The sequence below is a fragment of the Carassius auratus genome, chromosome 28 (assembly GCF_003368295.1).
Source record: "Carassius auratus strain Wakin chromosome 28, ASM336829v1, whole genome shotgun sequence".
NCBI classification, from domain to species: Eukaryota; Metazoa; Chordata; class Actinopteri; order Cypriniformes; family Cyprinidae; genus Carassius; species Carassius auratus.
The window spans coordinates 16,776,407-16,796,410 of NC_039270.1; the positions used below are offsets into that span (position 1 = coordinate 16,776,407).

General features: G+C 38.6%; 1 protein-coding gene across 1 annotated transcript in view; it reads left to right on the forward strand.

Annotated features, from left to right (window-relative positions):
- Positions 1-1,251: 1,251 nt before the first annotated feature.
- LOC113047012 (voltage-dependent calcium channel gamma-2 subunit) overlaps positions 1,252-20,004 on the forward strand; it is a 71,904-nt gene continuing 53,151 nt past the window's right edge. The window contains exon 1 of the mRNA XM_026208232.1: positions 1,252-2,915. Coding sequence (XP_026064017.1) covers positions 2,690-2,915 — 226 coding nt within the window. The 5' untranslated portion in view covers positions 1,252-2,689. The remainder of the gene's footprint in view (positions 2,916-20,004) is intronic.

Below are 20,004 nucleotides of genomic sequence, written 5' to 3' on the forward strand. Positions count from 1 at the left end.
TTGGGTGCATTACATTTACATTCATCCTTCTTCTCCCAATGATAACCATAGCTTATGATGTATTTATGCTTGAGACCACAAACAAATGTCCAATATGCTATATTTTTCTCTTCTACAAATCTGAAAACACACTCCCCAATTCCCTGCTTCAGTAAATCCACTACCCTTTTATTCCCATGCCTTCCACTCTGTATCTGTCAGTGTGCTCTCCTCATCTGTTGTCTGCGCTTTGAATCCGGAGTGGTCTAGCGCTGTACCAGACTAGAATTTTAAGCATGTCCTTTGGTCAGGAGAAGGGGGCGGTAGAGTTGGTTGCTATATGCATGAAACTTAAAAGGGCTCTGAAGGAGGCTCTAGCACGGTAACAAGCTATATTATGCGGCTTGGCATTCCTTTACACAGCAGTTGGTGCAAATTAGGGAATAAGCCTTTTTCTCACTTTAGTTTTTACTAGACAAAACTATTCCAATACTGTATGTTAGCCTACTTTCATCAGATAATTGATTTATTGTGAACCATTGAACTAACTGATGACAGGAGATACATGTATGCTTTATGAATTGGGCAATAGGACAATTAATAAGCATGATTTATTAATATTATACAATCAATATGAATAGCAAATAAGCCAATAAAAATGTATTGCTGGATAGCATCGAAAATAAATGGCTTATAATAATGCAGTGTGTGAACACCATTGAAATGCTGCAAAAGCAAGGACGACCCTTTTTAAACCATAAGTTTGTGTCATTTTTTATGTCCATTCATCATAGACTATCAAAGGTTTCAGCAAGTGCAAATTGTTAAAAGAATGCCCTGACGCTCGCAAACAGAATTTGCGATCGTCTGAGCTGATAACCATTTTTTCGTTAAAATTAGAATCATACAAAATAGAAGTCCCATCTCATATATATATATAAAACGTCTTTATAATTGGCAGGTTAATGATCAGGGACATGGTCGAGTGTAGATTTTCTGTATATTTAAATGTAGCGTAGGCTATTACAGCTAGTAATAAAATGATCTTCTTTTGTCAATAAAACCTGATTACATAATCCACATAACATGTAGGCTAGTCTGCTACAACCCAGCATGTAAGCATCGTTTCAAATCCACTACATTAATTCGAGAACGAGTTCATATCCGTATCTTTCGCTCCGTCCAAATAAGAGTTTTTAACTGCACCCTTTTCTGTCGCCGCACATCCCTTCTCTATGGTATAATTTTCTCTCTCGCTCCCTCTCTCTCGTTCTCTCTCTCCCTCCCTCTTTCTGAGCCACAGCACGCCTGCCTACATCCCTTTCCCAAATATTCACTAGCACACAAGCAAAGAGGACAGAAGCAGATCCGTATTCTCCTTTCCCAGCACACCACGTTCCTCATTCTCAGGTCTTCTTGTCTTTTACATGGCGCAAGGGCTCTCCACGCGGGACGGTTCTGGGTGCGAGAAAGCCAGCGCGGATCTGGATAAGCGAGCATCAGTGGCGGGTGTGGACCACAGCAGTTCCGGCGCCTCCGCCTTCTCGGTCTCTTCTAGCCGGCTCTATGACGAGTAATGGTCGGCTCGTTCTGCTGGAAGCTCCCTGCTCTAACCGGATCTTCGACGGCACCATATTCAACAGCAGATTGCCATTTTCGGAAGAAACCTTCAAAGAGCTAGGAGATACATATGGAAACTGGGGATCAGAATTTTAGGAAAAAGGATATATAGTAGTGCTTTATTTTATTATTCAATTTTGCTCATTTTTGTTTCGTTCTTGATGAATTCTCTCATTCCATCGTTGACTTGATTTTTCCGATTGAAGCGAGAGATGCAGCAGATTTAGAATCACCTGGACATTCTTTTTGTTGATTTTTGAACTGGACTATCCTGGCCATCCATCCATCTATCCTATATAGGCTATATATTTTTTTCTGCACCTGCACTTCAATAGAGCTTTCCCTATCCTCTCGGGTTTTTTATTATTCTCTGCCTCTTACCCTCTTGATAAGAATAAACTAGGATTTACTTAGCCATATTAAGAGAGAACAGCGTTTGTTAAACAGCTACATAGGTCAACAGTTGTTGATACACATCGAATTGTTTATATATATATATATTCCGATCCGAAGCAACGCCTTCCACTGCTCCATCAACGCCAGTCTGAATCTCACATTCTTCCTAAACCATTATTTATCCTCAATTCCTAACACATCAAATCTACGCGCCTAAATTGTCATAATTAAAACCGAGTATTGTTCAACATTGGCTTAACTGCTGTGGCGCTTGAATGACATGCTCAGGCTATTATTAAAGGCCTCAGCAATTAATTATTATCTTTGATTAGTGGCTTTGCAGCGTGAATGTTCATGTAAGTTTAAGCTGTAGCACTAGCTGCTGCATATCTCAACTCGTTTAGGAAAAAAAGAGAGACAAGGACAAACGATTTAGGACGGTAATATTGCTCTTTGTTGGAACAGTGCGGAAAGCGTACCGTTCCACTCCGAAAACAAACGAAAAAGCCACAAAGGCTCACCTATTTCTTCCTTAATCGGTTCTCACCCAAACGCAACCATAAGGTTCCTACCGCATCCTCCCCCTTCCCCCTCCTTTCGCTCAAATATATCCCATTTTTTAAATTTGGTTTGGTCCCGTAAATTTTCAAATATTTATTTCCTATACATCAAGAGGAAAGGGGGTCCCCCTTTCATGGAATGCGGCAACATGGGTGTGTTTGACCGCGGAGTTCAGATGTTATTGACCACGGTGGGCGCGTTCGCCGCCTTCAGTCTCATGACCATCGCGGTGGGCACGGACTACTGGCTGTACTCGCGCGGCGTGTGTAAGATCAAGAGCAACAACGAGAACGAGACCAGCAAGAAGAACGAAGAGGTGATGACCCACTCGGGACTGTGGAGGACATGTTGCTTGGAAGGTAAGACGACTCTCATCTTGCTCTCGTTTATCCACCGATGACGTTTAGCGGTCCCCCATTTGCATTAGAGGGTCCATCTCAGCATGTGCACACGTGTTCCTGTCTGTTGTTACGGAAACGCATCTCAGGCCTGCTGCTCTCGTGATTGTTTAACAGCTCCGCCTTCAGCACCACGGACAGCGACAGCGGCGCACAATACTGAAACTGATGCGTAAAAACGTTAAACAGGGTCTACTTCGCCAGATAGTTCAAACACACTGCTGTCTCTTAGGAAGTTGTTAATGGTTTCTTGTTGGTCTGAGATGACCATGATCTAAAAACCGTTTTAGATACATATTATTATTATTATTATTAACTTGTTTAATATATTCTTGCTAAAGCTCATGACCAACTTGGACCAGCTCACGACCAGCTTAAGCCAGCTGGAAACCATTTACCAGATCTTCAAGCATCTTTGGGTTGAACCAGAAATAAAAAAAATTGTCATCATATGCTCACCCAAATGACTTTCATCCGTGGAACACAAAAGAAGATCTTTTGAAAAAAAAATTTAACACAAAAAAATAACTTTTTTAAAAATATTTGTTTGTTTGTGTGTGTGTTCTACAGAAGAAAGTCAGTAATATGGATTTAAGATTAAGATAAACAAAAAAAAAGTTTATTGGCACCTATATTCCATGAAAATTTTTTCTAATTCCAACAAAGGTTATTTGTTCCTGTGGCTCAGTAGTAGAGCATTGCGTTAGCAGTGCAAAGGTCACGGGTTCAATTCCCAGGGAGCAGACATACTGAAAAAAATAAAATAAATGTATATCCTGAATGCACTGTAAGTTGGACAAAAGCGACTGCTAAATGCATGAATGTAAATGTATTTGCAGTGGGAAAAGGAACCAAGAGAGAGAGAGAGAGAGAGAGAGAGAGAGAGGCTATAGGGCATAGCTGTAGAATATCCTCTTTTGAGAACCATTATTTCTAAGAATGGATGAAAACATTATGACAAAAATTTACATTTTAGGGTTATCGATCCCTTTAAGATGGATTTTCCCACAGGGAAAAGATATGGATGTAAATGCAGATAAATGCATGTGTGCACTACTGGGACTTCCACCTGGAAAAGAAATCACTACTCGCATGCACCATGTTTAGAAATGCTCTCTGTAAGTCAGGTCAACATACACAGACTGCTGATTTCCTGTCATGCTTCAGTGGCTGTACTGACTGCTGACTTTGGCCTAGCATTGTCACCTTGTGAGGTCACAGAGCATAACAAATCCTCATCCTCACCAGGGCTCAGAGGAGGCACAGAAGATGTCCTGGGTCTCTGAGGCACTCGACCATATGCTATCTGTACACATCCTCTGCTGCTTCTAAAGCACAGAAAGAACCATTGAGGAAAGCCCATGTGGCATTATATACAGTCAAATGAGTTAAACTACAAGGCATATAGACTGGGAAGAATGGATGTTGATCTTGATCATCATTATGACAGCATGAGTTCTCACAGCCATATGTTCACTAAGTCAAGACAAGTGACTTTGATCACATCTGTGAGTGTGTCCTTAACATCTGCTTTTTAATACATCCTTAAGGTTTTTCTGTCAAATGACCTAAAAGACTCAAGACACACAACCTTGATGTGTAGGAATCTCTTAGATCAAAAGGTGCTTCATGAGAACCATCCAAGTGGGGCCTGATGAACATTTCCACATAAAATGTTTCCTAATAGCTTTCGTATTGCGTCTATGTGTCACTGGCACCACAAAATTCCCCATGGTAGTCAGTCTGTGATTCATTTTAGCTCTCAGTTACACAGATATTGTACACTGAGGTCAAATTCTTTGAAACAGCAATACCATTTGATTCGGTTCAGCTAATAAACTGCCAGCCTAACTGAACCCAGAAGAATGAAACATTTGCCTTTCTGTGTGCGTCACAAAATCCTACAGTTTTTGAACAGGCAAAGTGATCACTAAATAAATAACACACTTAGATAGTAGAACATACACTTAAATTGTTGATTACAGCCAGCTCATTTGCAAAATTAGGTGTGGGTCTACGATAAGTCTTAATTAGAAGAGGACTGTGCTGCTTAATTGTGAAACGTCTCTATTCCTTCTGTTCTCAGTTCAGGCTCACACAGATCTCATGCTCAGACTATGACAAAAGCAATTAGCTGCAACAGTAAATAACACTTATCCCTCAACCTACACGGTTGTATCCATCAGGTGCCGCCTCTCAGAGCCCGTCTTGCACTGCCATCTCGTAGACTGTGTGTAGGCAGGCCAGGATGTAAATCTCAGTGGCCAGTGCAGAAGATGATTTGCTGGGGGAGGAATGGATTTACAGCATGCAGGTGGGCAAGAGTGTTAGTGTAATCTGTCCCTGGAGTGCTCCAAACTGATGAGAGAGGGGAAACACCCTCGCTGGACTGTCCTCAGCAATATTAGCAATGCTTCAGATATTTAACATCTACTCTTGCACCCGCCCCCGTATGAAGTACACTATAGACCAATCCAGAGGATCACACCTACAAAAAGACTTGCATATATTCTACAGCTTGGCTCAGTCAGATGCATTATAACTTCCTGAGAGAATCTACATGAAGTGGTTCTTTTCACTTGGTGCCAGTATTTGGAAAGCATAAGCATCTTTATATGTACTGTACACAAATGTACATTTTTTGGGGGTTGGTAAGCTGATAATTACAATGTAAAACAACAGTTATATATATACCGTATGTTAAATTACTCAACAGACATGATCCTTTAAAAATCATTCAAATTCACTGGTTTTGGTGCTCAAGCAGCATTTCTTATTGTTATCATTGCCCAAAACATTTGTGCGGTTTAATAATTTTGTGGATAACCTTTTTTCAGGATTCTTTGATGAATAGAAAGTTCAAAAGAACAGCATACATTTTAAGTTTTTTGTTGTTGTTGTTTAACATTATTAATGTCACATTTTATAAATTTAATGCATCCTTGCTAAATAAAAGTAAATCTTAAAAAAATAAAATAAAGATCTTCTGAACAATATTGTATATCCAGTAGATTAAAATCCAACCCTTAAAATAAAGCAATTGTCAATAATAGAGGACACACCAGTCTGCTTTGAGCAAATAATATATAGAGAGCCCTGTTTATCTATGAAACTTAAAGCTATTCTTGTAGCTGGGTCATGTGTCTATTCACTTGTTATTCTAATATATTTCAGTTTCTTTCAGTTCATTTGCATTTATTTCTAATGTCAGCGGATCTACTTTGTTCTTAATGAATTTGCAATGTTTCAACACCTTAAAGGCATACTTAAAAACATATGGATGTCATTAGATAAAAACCAAGAGGCATTTATTAAAATAAATAGCACAAGCACACTTTTAAGAAAAGCATGTCATTTGTCGTTTGTTTTAAAAGATAATACAATAGACACAGACACAAATGAGGACAAAATGTACACTGCTAATAATCTGTAAAGAAATGGATGATGTCTTGTCAGAAAATTGCCAGTACATTTTCTGTCAAGTTTACAGGCTTTTACTTTAAGCCTAAACACTATGCACTGCATATTTCAACACCGGTAAAACACCAGTGAAACATCAAAACACAACATTCCTTTATTAACACAGTACAATGGGCCTTTTCTTTTGAGTGTCAAAGTTTAGTGGATTTAAAACGTAACTACACCGCTGGTTAATCTTGAGCTAAGGTGACTCGAAGAATCTTAAATGACCATGAATCCAGCTGATTAAAAGTCATTTTTATAGTAAGAAATGTGAAGTCTAGAATCTTTTGTTTGCAGATGCCACTTAGTTCAACACCTTGTTATCTAATACAATTCATAAACTTTTCAACTATGCTTAAATGTCCAAACACTTTTAATGGCCACTGCACATTTTCAACTTAGAACTTTTTTATTTCCATCCTCAATCACAAAGCAAAAAGTGCCAAACCAGATAATTAGGCCGAAGTTTCTACTATTTTTTTTTTTTACAACACAAAAGCAAAGCACAATGCATTTCTGTTACCGCACCTCTCAGTGAAAGATGACAGCTTGTTAAGGTCTTGTTCTGGACACCCACAGAGCCATTATAATGCCACTGCAGATTAGAATGTGTCCCTATAGTGAGTGGAAGCAAATATGAATCAGCATGACATTGCAGTGCATGCATGGACACATGAACAAACATTGCCATGAAAGAACACAAGCTAGTACAGTATAAGGTGGGCCACCATTACTGTAGTGACTCAGAGCCAAGTGAACTTCAGCAGAACTACAGGTAATCTGCGTTATTAATCTTCATTACGCTAACAATGGATGTGAGGGTACAGTACAGCGAGAGCACAGAAGCAGCGCAGCAAAGAACAGTGACAAAGGAGGCACAGTTATATTCCTCGCATACCCAACACTTATCATTCTGAATCTCCGTGACAGCAACTTTCCCAAGAAGACAGATCATTCTCCTGAATGCTTCGAGTCGCTGTGAATATTTTCCAGGCCACGGGGGGCTGTTGCTAATGAATGGGCTTCCTGCACAAGTTTTCCACTCGCATGCAGCCAAAGTGTTTGTTTGAAGAGATAACCAGCATTGTCTCAGCAGGAGGGGTGAAAAATACTCGTGCATTTTTCTCACCTCTCGGTAGTTCATACTCACAAATCTGCTTTTTGTAAGCAAGTGTGTGTGAGGTCTCATCCAGGTCGCCTGAACCAGTGTGGCCATGTTGTGCTAGTATTTGTGAATCATGATGGTCGTGTGTAAGACTTTTTGGTTTCAAAAGTTCACATTTTTATGTATGTGCGATATAGATAGACAAGCTGTGGGTCTTAGCCATGCCTGGCACTGCTGTAGAGACGGATTACGCTCATAAACTGATCAGATAAGGATTACCAGCCTGGCATGGATCTACCCAGCTAATGACCCGGGTCCGGAGTGGCATTATGCAGTATTACAACACTACTGCATGCTTCAGTTCACTCACACAGGCCCCTTGCCCAAAAACAATCATCCCAGTTCAGCTCTACACTTACCAAAGCAAAAGTCCAACCATATTTTATTTGGCATGCCCACTCGCTATAACACTTCAATACTATGATCCACTTATCCTATAAACACCAGAGATGTGATGAACAGTAGGAGAAAAAAACATCCTGTCAGGTTAACCTGTAAGAGAAGAGCTGTTTCATTTACTGCCTTTTCTCGTTGCCTTGTCAGATGATCATTACAGTTTTAAGGTGTCATATTTCTAGTTTGATATGTTCAGCTGGGACATTAAAGGGAGAACCAAAGTGAGTAAATGATGACAGTTGATAAAATGAAAAAAAAAAATTATTACTGGAAGCTCACAAAAGTTCATTAGGTAGATTTAGGATTCACTTGATTGAGCAATGTGACAGTAAAGACATTTACATTGTTAAAAAAAAAATCTAGGATCTCGTAACACTGAGGGCTGCAACAGTGGTCGCTGACAATTCAGCTTTGTGGAAATGAAGTGCATTTTAAAATATTAGAAACAGCTAAACTGTAAAAATATTTCACAGCATTATTGCACTGTTTGCACTGTATTTTTTTTATCAAATGAATGCATATTTCAAAAACATTTTAAAATATCTTACGGACACAATTTTAGTGTATCTTTTTCTATATTTTAAAGGGGTATGTCCAAATTGTGACCTCACTTTATGCCCTCATGTAATTCTAAATCGATTTGACTTTCAAAAAAAAAAAAAAAAATGTTCCAAGTCTTTTGAAGCCATATGATTTACATTTACATGGTTTACATTTGTAATTGTTCACTTAGAAAATAGAAAACTGCAGATAAAACAGTTATAAATATATATTACTGAGTTTCACAGAAAAAAAGAAAGTCATATGGGAGACATAAGGGTGATTCAGTGATGAAGAACCTTTTTCTTTTTTTTGCTGTACTGTCCATTTAAAAAATGACAGAAGCCATTTGTTTAAAAGAATAATGATCTTATTTAGAACTAATGTCCTGGCAAGCCGGTTCTCATTTTGAACCTCTCAAATGCAGGACACGAAACAGCATATCTTTTCTTTTCTTTTTTTTGCGACATCTAGACAACCTCTGCCGGTATCAGAGGACAAAATTCTCCTCTGCCGCTCGGATAGGAAGGAACATAATGAGGGTCTCAGGGGCATTATTAATATTGGATTGGGAGACGGCCCGGGTGGAATACCACTTGAATCATCCTCATTCTGATTCAGCTCTGAAAGCAGGTTGAATGTGACGGCAGTGATCAGAGTGCAACAGAACAGTCTGTTCCACATCTCATTTCTCGTCTTCTCTCTTCTCTATCGCTTGCTTTCTCTCTCCTGCTTTTGCTTCTTTCTACCTGATGGTTGGCAGGTTTATGTTTAGTAGTACTCATGCTATTCTGGAACTTCTGTTTTCCCCACTCAGTTGACCCCCTACTGAGGAAGCACATCTGCATGAGTAAAATCCCCTTAAAGAGTCTTTCTGCATTCATTTTGCTTTGGTTCCTTCATTTGTAAACTATAAGGGAAAGCTAAATGATCATAGAGTCCTTGTAATAAACTATACATGGTGTGGTGAAATTAGAAAAGGTCTTAAATGTAACTTTTTGACAGTCGTGTCACGGTTATTCATCATTCCTCCAATCATCTTCTCCGGAGCTGAGGGCTGCCTTCATCAGGGGAAACCTGTTCCTCAAAAATCTTGGTTGCTTCTGGTCCTGGTGTGCCGTGTGATGTCTCTGCACTATAACCCAGGAGACAGATCAATAGAGGGCACTCCCAGGATCTGTTTGTGTGGGAATGGCTTCTACAGTGTAACATCACTGATTAAAGCTGATCAATGAATGTAATAGGGCAGACAAGCAGAGGGACTGATGCTGTTTTCCATTTTCCAAAATTTTCCAATATTTTTTGTTGTTGTTGTTGTTGTTGTAATAAGGTTAATTCTTTACTGTTACTATTTATCCATTGAATGCATCATTCATTAATATATTTATTAATTTCTTTCAAACCATAAAAACTTACTGACTCCAAACTACTTTTTAAAAATGCATTCACACATGGTGCAGCAAAACGTTATGATGCTATTAGAATTAGACTAAGAAGAAGATGAGATTTTTCTGTCAGTTTTTCACTGATCTCATTACTCAGAAGACCTGGATTATAAATAATCTAGATTAATGTTGTTGTTTTTTTAGATTAAGGGCTCCATATAGGTCTAATTGTATAGAATAGAGCATCATGTTCCTTTACAGCATCAATTCCTTTCTGACTTCTTACAACACATGCTAAAGAAAAATAAATAAAAAATAAAAAACTCGACATGTTTTTTTACACAAAGAGTTGTGTGGTCATTTAGAATTTCTGTCTGTACTCTTGTGTGAAGTGACAAAATCTCAGTGATACAAGACCAATTATAAAGAATTGATCTCATTTCCACTACACAATAGACATTAGACCAATTCTGTGATAACGTTTAAAGGAGATCATTCATTTATCCCCCCTCCACCCCTACTCTGATGGCCATTTTGCAGATTTAAAGCCGCTAGAGGAAATCCCGCCATAAATGCTGATTAACTCTATATCTGCTCCATTCATTTTAAGTCAACGTGTTTTGCTGTTTTCCCCCAGTTAGCGGCAGTGGAATCTGCGGCCCTCTCAGGTGTGATGAATTGGTGGTGTCCTTGGCACAGTTCATTTGCAATCCATTACAGCGCATTAGCTTTGTGTCAGAGAGGAACCCAAACACCATGCATCACTAAAGTGAGGGGATGCGATCAGAGACCCCAACTTACACCTTACACCCACATACCATCGACTTCCAAAGCACGTTTGAATTTCAATTAGTCTTTTATAAAGTATGTTGAATTTAGGCCAGAACTGTATAAGTATATCATTAAAACAGGATGAGTCTAAAAATGTATAGCTTTGCTAAATGAATGGAGATCTCAGTTATGCTTTGTCTATGTATAACCTTTGTCTTTGTCTTTAGGAAATAAATGATATAATTTTTGACATACAGAGAAAAGTATTTATAGTATATAGAGAGAGTATATACACCAAATATACAGTATACACTACCAATCAAACATTTAGGGTCAGTTTAGGGTCAAGTTTTTTTTTTTTATCATGAAAATTGTCTCTTATGCTTACCAAGGCTGCATTTATTTGACCAAAAACACAGTACTAAGCCATAGAAAACACATTCATATTTTAAAATTTTTAAATTATTTTTTACATTATTTTTCTTTTATTCGATTTTCAGCCATTACTTTAGTCTTCAGTGTCACATGGTCCTTCAGAAATCATTGTAATGTGCTAATTCATTTCTATGTTTGTATATAGTATAGTGCTTAGCAGATTCTGCTATACACATACATATTATATGTGTGTGCGTATGTGTGTGTGTTTGTGTGTATGTATGTGTAGCATCTGCTGAGCACTAGTTTTTGTCTCGTACATCCACCCATCCATCAATATATAAAAAAAATATTCTGCATATAAACTGCTATTGCATTCAAGAATTTTTTATTATATATATATGTGTGTGTGACACTGAAATCTCTTGTGACATTCTAAAGGAGACAAGTGTAAGATTACTTGAGTCTTTTACTCAAGAGAGCAATTTCAGAAGCAGAAGACTCCATTTGCTCTCCATTTTCTCTTATTGCCGTTGAATCTCATTGCTGTCAAATGGAGAAATTAATGAGATCTTTTTTTTCTATCCTATGGGTGAGTCTCACCTTGGAGAAGATCATATCTTAGCACACGCAGCTACGCGTTTGCTTCGGTCCTGATGTATTACAGGGCTCAAGTGTAATGTTTCATATAGGACAACACTCAGACAGTCCATTAAGATGTCCCTAAACATTACCATGTGTAACATCATGTTCATTCATTTCTGATCTAATTACATGCCATGGGTACTCACATAATGAGCATGTGTCTTCTCGTTGTGGCTTTGGCTCTGCGGAGGATGGACTGAGATGTTTCCACCTCTGCAGACCCGCACTTAGCACCTAGCTGGCGAGGTGCTGACAGTCACGCTGCTCGGTCTAGGAGCGAGCATACGGCCAAATCCACCCCCCTCTGCGGCTGTGTGCATGGGGGGAGGAAGAGACGGAGGACGGCGCATGCACACAGAGAACTGTAGAAGAGAAGCAATAATGAAAGTGATTTCTAAAGTCACACAAAGTTGCACAGTAAGTTATTTAGCCTCAATGAGATGACAAAGTGAGTTCATTCCCACACAAAGAAAGGAAAAATCCCAAAAGACAACATTAGCTCAATCTGTATATTAGTTTATATGGTACAGAGCAGCAGGGCTCATTAACTACATTTTATTAGCTGGCTTTCAAGATATGTGCATTGAGCTGCGTGCTGCATTTCCGCGTCCCTCCTGAACCTGAAACCACATGACCATTTGAACTGCAGTTAGTTAAATTATGCACTTGTTTAGCATGAATTACCGAAACTACAAGAGGTGCACTATAGTATCTGGTTTCATACAAATATATGGTCATCTTACTCCTATTTCCTTTCCTTCTCTAAGTGGGGATCAGGTATAACGGTCCACATTGTATCTGTATTGATTCCAGCTCTGCTAGGGACTTTGAAGACTATTGATGGGAAGTAAATGGTGCCCTGTGTCTCATTCTGATGGTACGAGTATCTCCTCCCTCCTCATTTTTTGAGTGTGTGTGTGTGTGTGTGTGTGTGTGTCCCACATTGTCTTTTTCTCTTGGGTAATGGCACCCAATTCAGTGTTGAAAATTTGCACCTAATTTTAGTAGCAATTGTCAAAGCCATTGTCTGGTGGTCTGGGTCCAAAGGGGCCAAGCAGTGCTGTGGTTGAGCAGAGCAGCTCAGATGGCTGTGTTTACACCAGGCACCAGTGCTGGCAAAGCCTCCAGTCACAGCAAATGGTGCTGTTGGCTAAACATACTGCTGTCAGGAGACTGCCACTGTCAACTTCATCTGGGAGAATCCAACAAGACCGGCAATCTCAGGGAAGCCAAAGTCTTGCGGTGCACTCTATATTTCAATGTTCGACCTAAAAATCAAGCTTTTAACTTTAGACTGACTGTCTAGAATATCTAAGTGTAGTTTGACCATACGAAACTCACCACCATGATGTCAGGGTGTTGCTGTGTAGTTTCGAAGGCAGGGGTTTTTAGGGTTGAGGGTTTTAATGTGTTCTATGTGGTTGCTAATTTCTTAAGGATGGCATTTTTTTTTACAAGTTGTGATTGCTCTGGTAGTTTGAGATTGAACATGTTGCTATTGTAATATGTAGGTGTTTGGAGTGACTTTCGTGCATTTATGTGTGGTTGTTAAAAAAATTTAGGGTGTTTTTCCTGTGTAGTAGCTAAGGCTTTCTGGGGGATTTGTGTGTGTTATCATGTAGATGCTAAGCTCTTCTAAGTGATTTTAGTGCATTTCTGTGTTGTTGATTTTTGGTGTTTCTGGCAGGTTTTAGTGTGGTTTAGTGTTTTGAGTGTTTTTTTTTTTCATTTTCTGATAGTTGCTAAAGTGCTCTAAAGAATGAGCTGGAACACTGCAATATATATATATATATATATATATATATATATATATATATATATATATATATATATATATATATATATTATAAAAAAAAAACTTAAACTGGTCTTGGACATTTTCTCCCCAACAATTGTTTAAAAGAACATATACTTGATAAATTTTTTCACTCTTAGCATGCTAAAAAGACCTCGAAAAATATATCTTATCAATAGTGATTGCCAATTCGGTTTAATTACATTACGAAAAAGCCTAGGCTAATTACCACCATATTAGTTCTGATAGCACATAAAGTCAACTTCATAAATAGGCCTGTATCCATTGCTAACATAATTTATTATGAGTCTTAAAAAATAACATAAAATCATTGTTGAGCCACAACATTGTCAACATACCATAGTTTGACTTGTACTTCGCTGCGCTGATTTCTAAAGACTGCTGTGAGCTCAAACAATGCTAAGAGAGAGCTTACGAATGGTCCAGACCAACCTTACGAAAGTATGACTTACAGAAGATATACTTAGCATACGAACGTGTCGGGAATCATCCCATAAGGTTAAGAGAGAGGTTAAGGAATAGGTTAAGAACTACTTAGCGATAAGAACGTTTTGGGGAACCGGGCCCTGATTGGTTGATTGGATTTTGCATACCAATATAGAGGCAGAATGTGGTGACTTAGATTTGTACACGTCAGCAGACCAAAAAAGTTTATACCTAACATTTGTGTTTGTGTGTCTATGTGTGTTTGCATTGTAAGTCCAACAACATGCATGCAGTCAAGAGATAAAGAGGGTTAATTGGTAAGAAAAACGTTGATTTAAGTCACTCTGAAAGTGGAAGCTATTCTGAGTTCATAGCAAGAAATGATGTGCGCCTGCTATCATAATTTTGCAGACATCAAATTGTTCATGTTTAAAAAGCATTAAGGGCTCCCTATGTGCCAGGACACAAACTTAACAAAACCGCTGACAAGAAGCTTCCCATCTGAAGATAACCTCAGGAACAGGTTGCACAAGTTATCAAAAGAGACTGCTGCTATCACCTCTTTGTGCAGATGTGCCCATAGATAAGTATGCGGCTTGGGTCATGGAGGATGATGATGATGAACTTCCTGTCAGCTGTGTCATCTGTGCCCTCTATTCCCACTTTCCTCTACCCGTCTCAGATCTCTGCTGGGTTCTGAACTTGGAACAGGCCATTGTGTGTGTGTGTGTGTGTGTGTGTGCCTGTGTCTTTTTCTTAGAGTAATAAGGAACAATATGAATTTTTAATGAGGAGCAGCATGGCATCTCTTTACTCTTTCAGATTGCTTTCCAGGACAAGGAGTCTCTAATCTTCACATTGCCTGTATGTATATGTATGCATGTATGAATGCATTAACATGCTAAGGAATCAACACAGACTGTGGAGCTTAAATTTGAAGTGTGCCATAATCCTTTCTCCTATCCCAGTTCAATGTGCAGAGTCAGCTATAACTGATTTCCTGAAAAATATAAACACAGTGGCTTAGATGTAAAGAGCATAACAAGGTATCTTTCTCCATAGGAAAACACCACAACATTTGATGCACATTTGAGAAGTATTTGAAAACTGTAAATAAATGATGATAAATATTCAACGAGCACGTAGTGAGAACTGCACATCCCATCGTCATTTTATTTCTTTACTGGCAAAGCCGAAACTTTTAGTTTTCATTGTCACATGATCCTTCAGAAATCATTCTAATATGTGGATTTTCTGCTCAAGAAACAGTTTTTCTTATTATAAATGTTGAAAACAATTGTGCTGCATAGTATTTTTGAGAAAACAGTCATACATATTTTTAGAAAGTTCAAAAGATCAGCATTTATTTAAATTAGAAATCTTTTGTTACATTTATATATGACTTTACTATCATTTTTGATCAATTTAATGCATCCTTGCTAAATCAAAGTCTTAATAAAAATAAATAAATAAAAAAATGTTGATCAAAACTTTGGAACAGGTCACTGTGCTATAAAAACATCCTTTAAACTGTAAGTTCACCCAAAAATGAAAATGTTGTCATTAGCCTCATGTTGTTCCAAACCTTTAAGACTTTTGTTCAACTTCAGAACACAAATTAAGATATTTCTGATGAAATCTGAGAGCTCTCTGGCCCTCCCATAGAACCTTGCAAGGTTCCTTACACAATCAACTTCCAGAAACATAGCAAGGAGATCAGTAAAATAATCTGTGTGAAATCAGGGGTTCAACTATAATTTTACGAAACTATGAGAATACTTTTTGTGTGCAAAAGTAAAAAGGCTTTATTCAACAATTAATCTCCTCCACATCACCCTAGTGTCATTTTGAAGAGTATCCACTGAATGTAAACAGTGTTTACTGTTCTGCACTGCCTCCACAGAAGATGATCAATGCCTGCTTCTACATCGCTGTCTGTTTAGCCCCGCCCACTTATTCAAATGTGTAGGTAAATGATGAGAGCCAATGTAGGTCTACGCAGAATTCAAACGCAAAACACAAGTGTGAGTAACTGTTTTTATTACGTGGTTACTATCGCTTTGTCTGTTATTACAGATCTTTTTATATATATCAAGTTATTTATGAGTTTTTAACCTAAATTACAGCAGCGTCCATCTGGATGTAGGATGGCAGACACAATAAATCACAACCAATCATAGCAGTGGGTGTTTACTTCCGAGTCTAAAATCCAGCACACCTGTTTGGAAACAGTCATTATTATTGTTTTAGTGGTGCAATCTTTCTGTCAGTCTTTGCTGGGAGATGGATAGGAAGTCTGAGGCAGAAGTAACAGGGGTCCTGGGACACTGACCTCTGTCCAAGGTGCTTCTACATGCAATGCATCCCTGCTAAGCCCTGCATGAGCCTAATTACAGCAATTAATCAGCATAAATATGCTGAGTTCACATACCGCTCCACCAGCTGCCCCCTTGGGGGCTCTAGAGTGACCACAGCTAGCGTGAATGCTAAAGCTAAGTAAACTGCTGCTTCAGATACACTTTGGGGGGGGGGGGTGTTAAAGGTAATGAGGAGCTTTGAGCTAATTTTTCACAAATTGAACATGAAAATATCCATAGAAATAGCATGGAGTGTAGTGAAGTGTAGAGCATTTAGGCTTGAGTGACAGGCAGCCATCTTGGTTTCATATCTTGCTCTATTTCGCTCTCATATTTGCTCATTCTGTTCCAGCCCCACAGCCGTACACACAAACACAGACATGCAACATGCTCTGAGGGTCACAGTGGCGGTGCTCAAAACTGGGTTTGTGTGCGCGTGTGTCTCTGCGTGACTTAGACATTGTGTCTCTGTGTTTGGAGGGAACCAATGGCAGACACACTACGTCAAGCTGCTTTGTGTCACTATCAGGAAGTAATCAGATGAGAGGACAGCGTCACGAGTCACAGGCTCATAGCAACAGCAAGAAAAGGGACAGAGAGAGGAGGAGGAGGGAAAGAGGGAGGGAGGAGTGAGGAAGATACTGTGAGAATGTATTAACACCTTTAACGGCAGCAGCCTATTAAGGCTGCAGAAAAGCAGACATGCACAAAGAAAGAGAGGAAGATTGAGACAGCGTAATGAAGGAAGAAACATGTATATTGATAGTAGTGAAGAAAATGCAACATGTTGAAATGAAGCATACGTATGAAAGATGTGGGGTGGCTTTTTGAAAAAGCAAATATGCATGTAATGCAACACAGAAATGGCTGAATAATCAATGTTTTGTCTTTTCTTCGCTGCAAAATCAATACTTTTTCTGCTTGGTTTCAAGCAAAAATATATATTAAAAAAATTAAAAAATGTTTTAAAACACAATTATTATATTTTAAAATAACAAACTATTATAAAAACAGTTAAATATATGAGTTGAAACAAGTGAAAACAAAAGTTTAAAGTTTAAAAGAAAGGGTACCATTAATTAACATTTGTTCATGTATTGTTAACAATAAGTAATAGATGCGTTATAGTATTTATCAATCTGTTAACTTTGGTTCATGTAAATAAAAGTTTGTTAGTTCAAATTAGCTCAGGTGCATTAAACATTATTAACAGACATGACTTATAAATGTAATAAATTATTAGGAAATATCGAAATTAACATTAACAAAAATTAATAAGTATTTTAAACCACTGGTCTCAGACTCAATTCCTGGAGGACCACAGCTCTGCAGGGTTTCGCTCCAACTTATCAAGCACTTCAGGATCACTAGAAACTTCCAAGAAGGTGTGATTTGAAGCTGGTTGGAGCAAAACTCTGCAGATCTGTGACCCTCCAGGAATTGAGTTTGAGACCTCTGCTTTAGAAGTTATGTATAACTAATGTTAACAAATGAAACCTTATTGTACAGTAAAAGTGTTACCACATTGCATTGTATGATACTGAACTTATAAAAACTTCTAATATCTTATTATCTAATAATCAAATTATTACAGTTATACAAATGGGATATTGCACTATTATAATATGCACAATTAATATGTTAAGATATATTTTAAAAAATCTGAGAATATTTAATAAATAAAATGTAAACCAAAAAAAAAAAAAAAAAAAAAATTATTGTATTCAGCATAAAACCAGCCATATGTCATGGGGTTTATTGTTAAAATGAATTGTTGTAGGCTTAAAAAAATTAAAATAAAAGCTGATGAAATTGCAGTATTCGAGATTATATGCAATCTAAGAATTCCCAGTTGTCAAAGAAAGGTCAGAGAGTGTCCAAAAGGGTAAATATGTATGGATAAAAGGAAGTAGGAGAAAGTGGAGTGGAGGGGAGAAAGTGAGGCTGAGGGGAGGTGGTTTGACGCATCCAGACTGCAACCATTGGCTTTTTTCTTCATTAGGGATCAGAAGAAATAAAAAACTGCAGCGAAGCAATGCACTGAATCCTGGATGCATTCATCTCTCTGTCCTCCTATTTGTTCTTCACATCCATCCATGCACATCCATCTGTCATGACTAACATTTCAATTTCTTTGTCTTTGTCTGATTCTTTCAGCCCCCTTTTTCTCTTAAAGGAACACTCCACCGTTTTTTGAAATAGGGCTTATTCACATTATTTCCTACATTTAGATAGGTGGGCAAATGCATTTTTGTGTCAGTGCATGCATTGTTTTAGTTTGACTGGGTCGGCGTTAGCTTAGCTTAGCACAATGAATGGAATCCTTTGTTGCCAGCTAGCATGGCCTGAGTAAAAGTGATCAAAAAAATAAAAAAAACCCACCTAATTACTTCTTGTGGCCTGCGTATTCACAACGACTACAAATAGCGATCCAGATTAACACTAGGCGATTTCCTAGGCAGATATTGACTTGGGACTATATTATGGGGAAGCACAGAAGAAAGCACTGCTACTTCGGCGCAGAGATATCACGCAACACATGAAAACATCAACTCTATGTGAATACAGGTATAATATGGGTCGATCTATACATGCGTCATGATTAAAATAATCACTTACTCTGTGGACAGCTGTCCATTTGGTCCATTCGGCGTGGGGCGTTTTTTCCAGTTCACTTTGTCACACCGGAAAAAAAAATCGAGTACTGCAGAATGGATCAGCGCCGTGAAATCCTCTGTAGATGTGACACAACTTCGGGCACGCTCATCTTGATCTGACGTGTTGAGCCTGGTCATCAATGGCAAAAACATATCCCACTCTTTACAACAAAGACACTCTATTTCCGTCGGCATAGATTGGCATATTCCCCCACATTCACACCACCAGTTCATGTTGGCTCTCATCCTCACGTCCTCAGGCTGTTGAACGATCGCAACGAATACACGCGCATATAAATTTCACTCGCGGCTGGCTTGACGGTGTTTTTCTGAAGTGCGGCTGGCTTGACCGCAGTCTCCTACTGTCGTTCTATTTCCAAAGCACGCAGCTCGTCTTCTGTAAACTCTGGTTCAAATAGGTATGGTTCTGGTTCTTGACTGTCTGAGAAGTCACCCTCTTCGTCTCTCTCAAAATCAGCCATGTTCATCGCCATTCGTGTACTGTAAGGAAAATAACCAGGCAGCTACTATTCACGCCGGTATGTTGACGGAAGTCGTGGGATTTCATGTGTTGCGTGATATCTCTGCGCCGAAGTAGCAGTGCTTCGCCTAAGCAGCAGTGCTTCGCCTGTGCTTCCCCATAATATAGTCCCAAGACAATATCTGCCTAGGAAATCGCCTAGTGTTAATCTGGATCGCTATTTGTACTCGTTGTGAATACGCAGTCCACAAGAAGTAATTAGGTGCGTTTTTTTTATTTTTTTGATCACTTTTACTCAGGCCATGCTAGCTGGCAACAAAGGATTCCATTCATTGTGCTAAGCTAAGCTAACGCCGACCCAGTCAAACTAAAACAATGCATGCACTGACACAAAAATGCATTTGCCCACCTATCTAAATTTAGGAAATAATGTGAATAAGCCCTATTTAAAAAAACGGTGGAGTGTTCCTTTAACACACTCCTTAAAGGGATAGTTCATCAAAAAAAAAAAAAAAAAAAATCTGTCATCATTTACACACCCTCATGTCGTTCCAAACCTGTCTATCTATTGCTC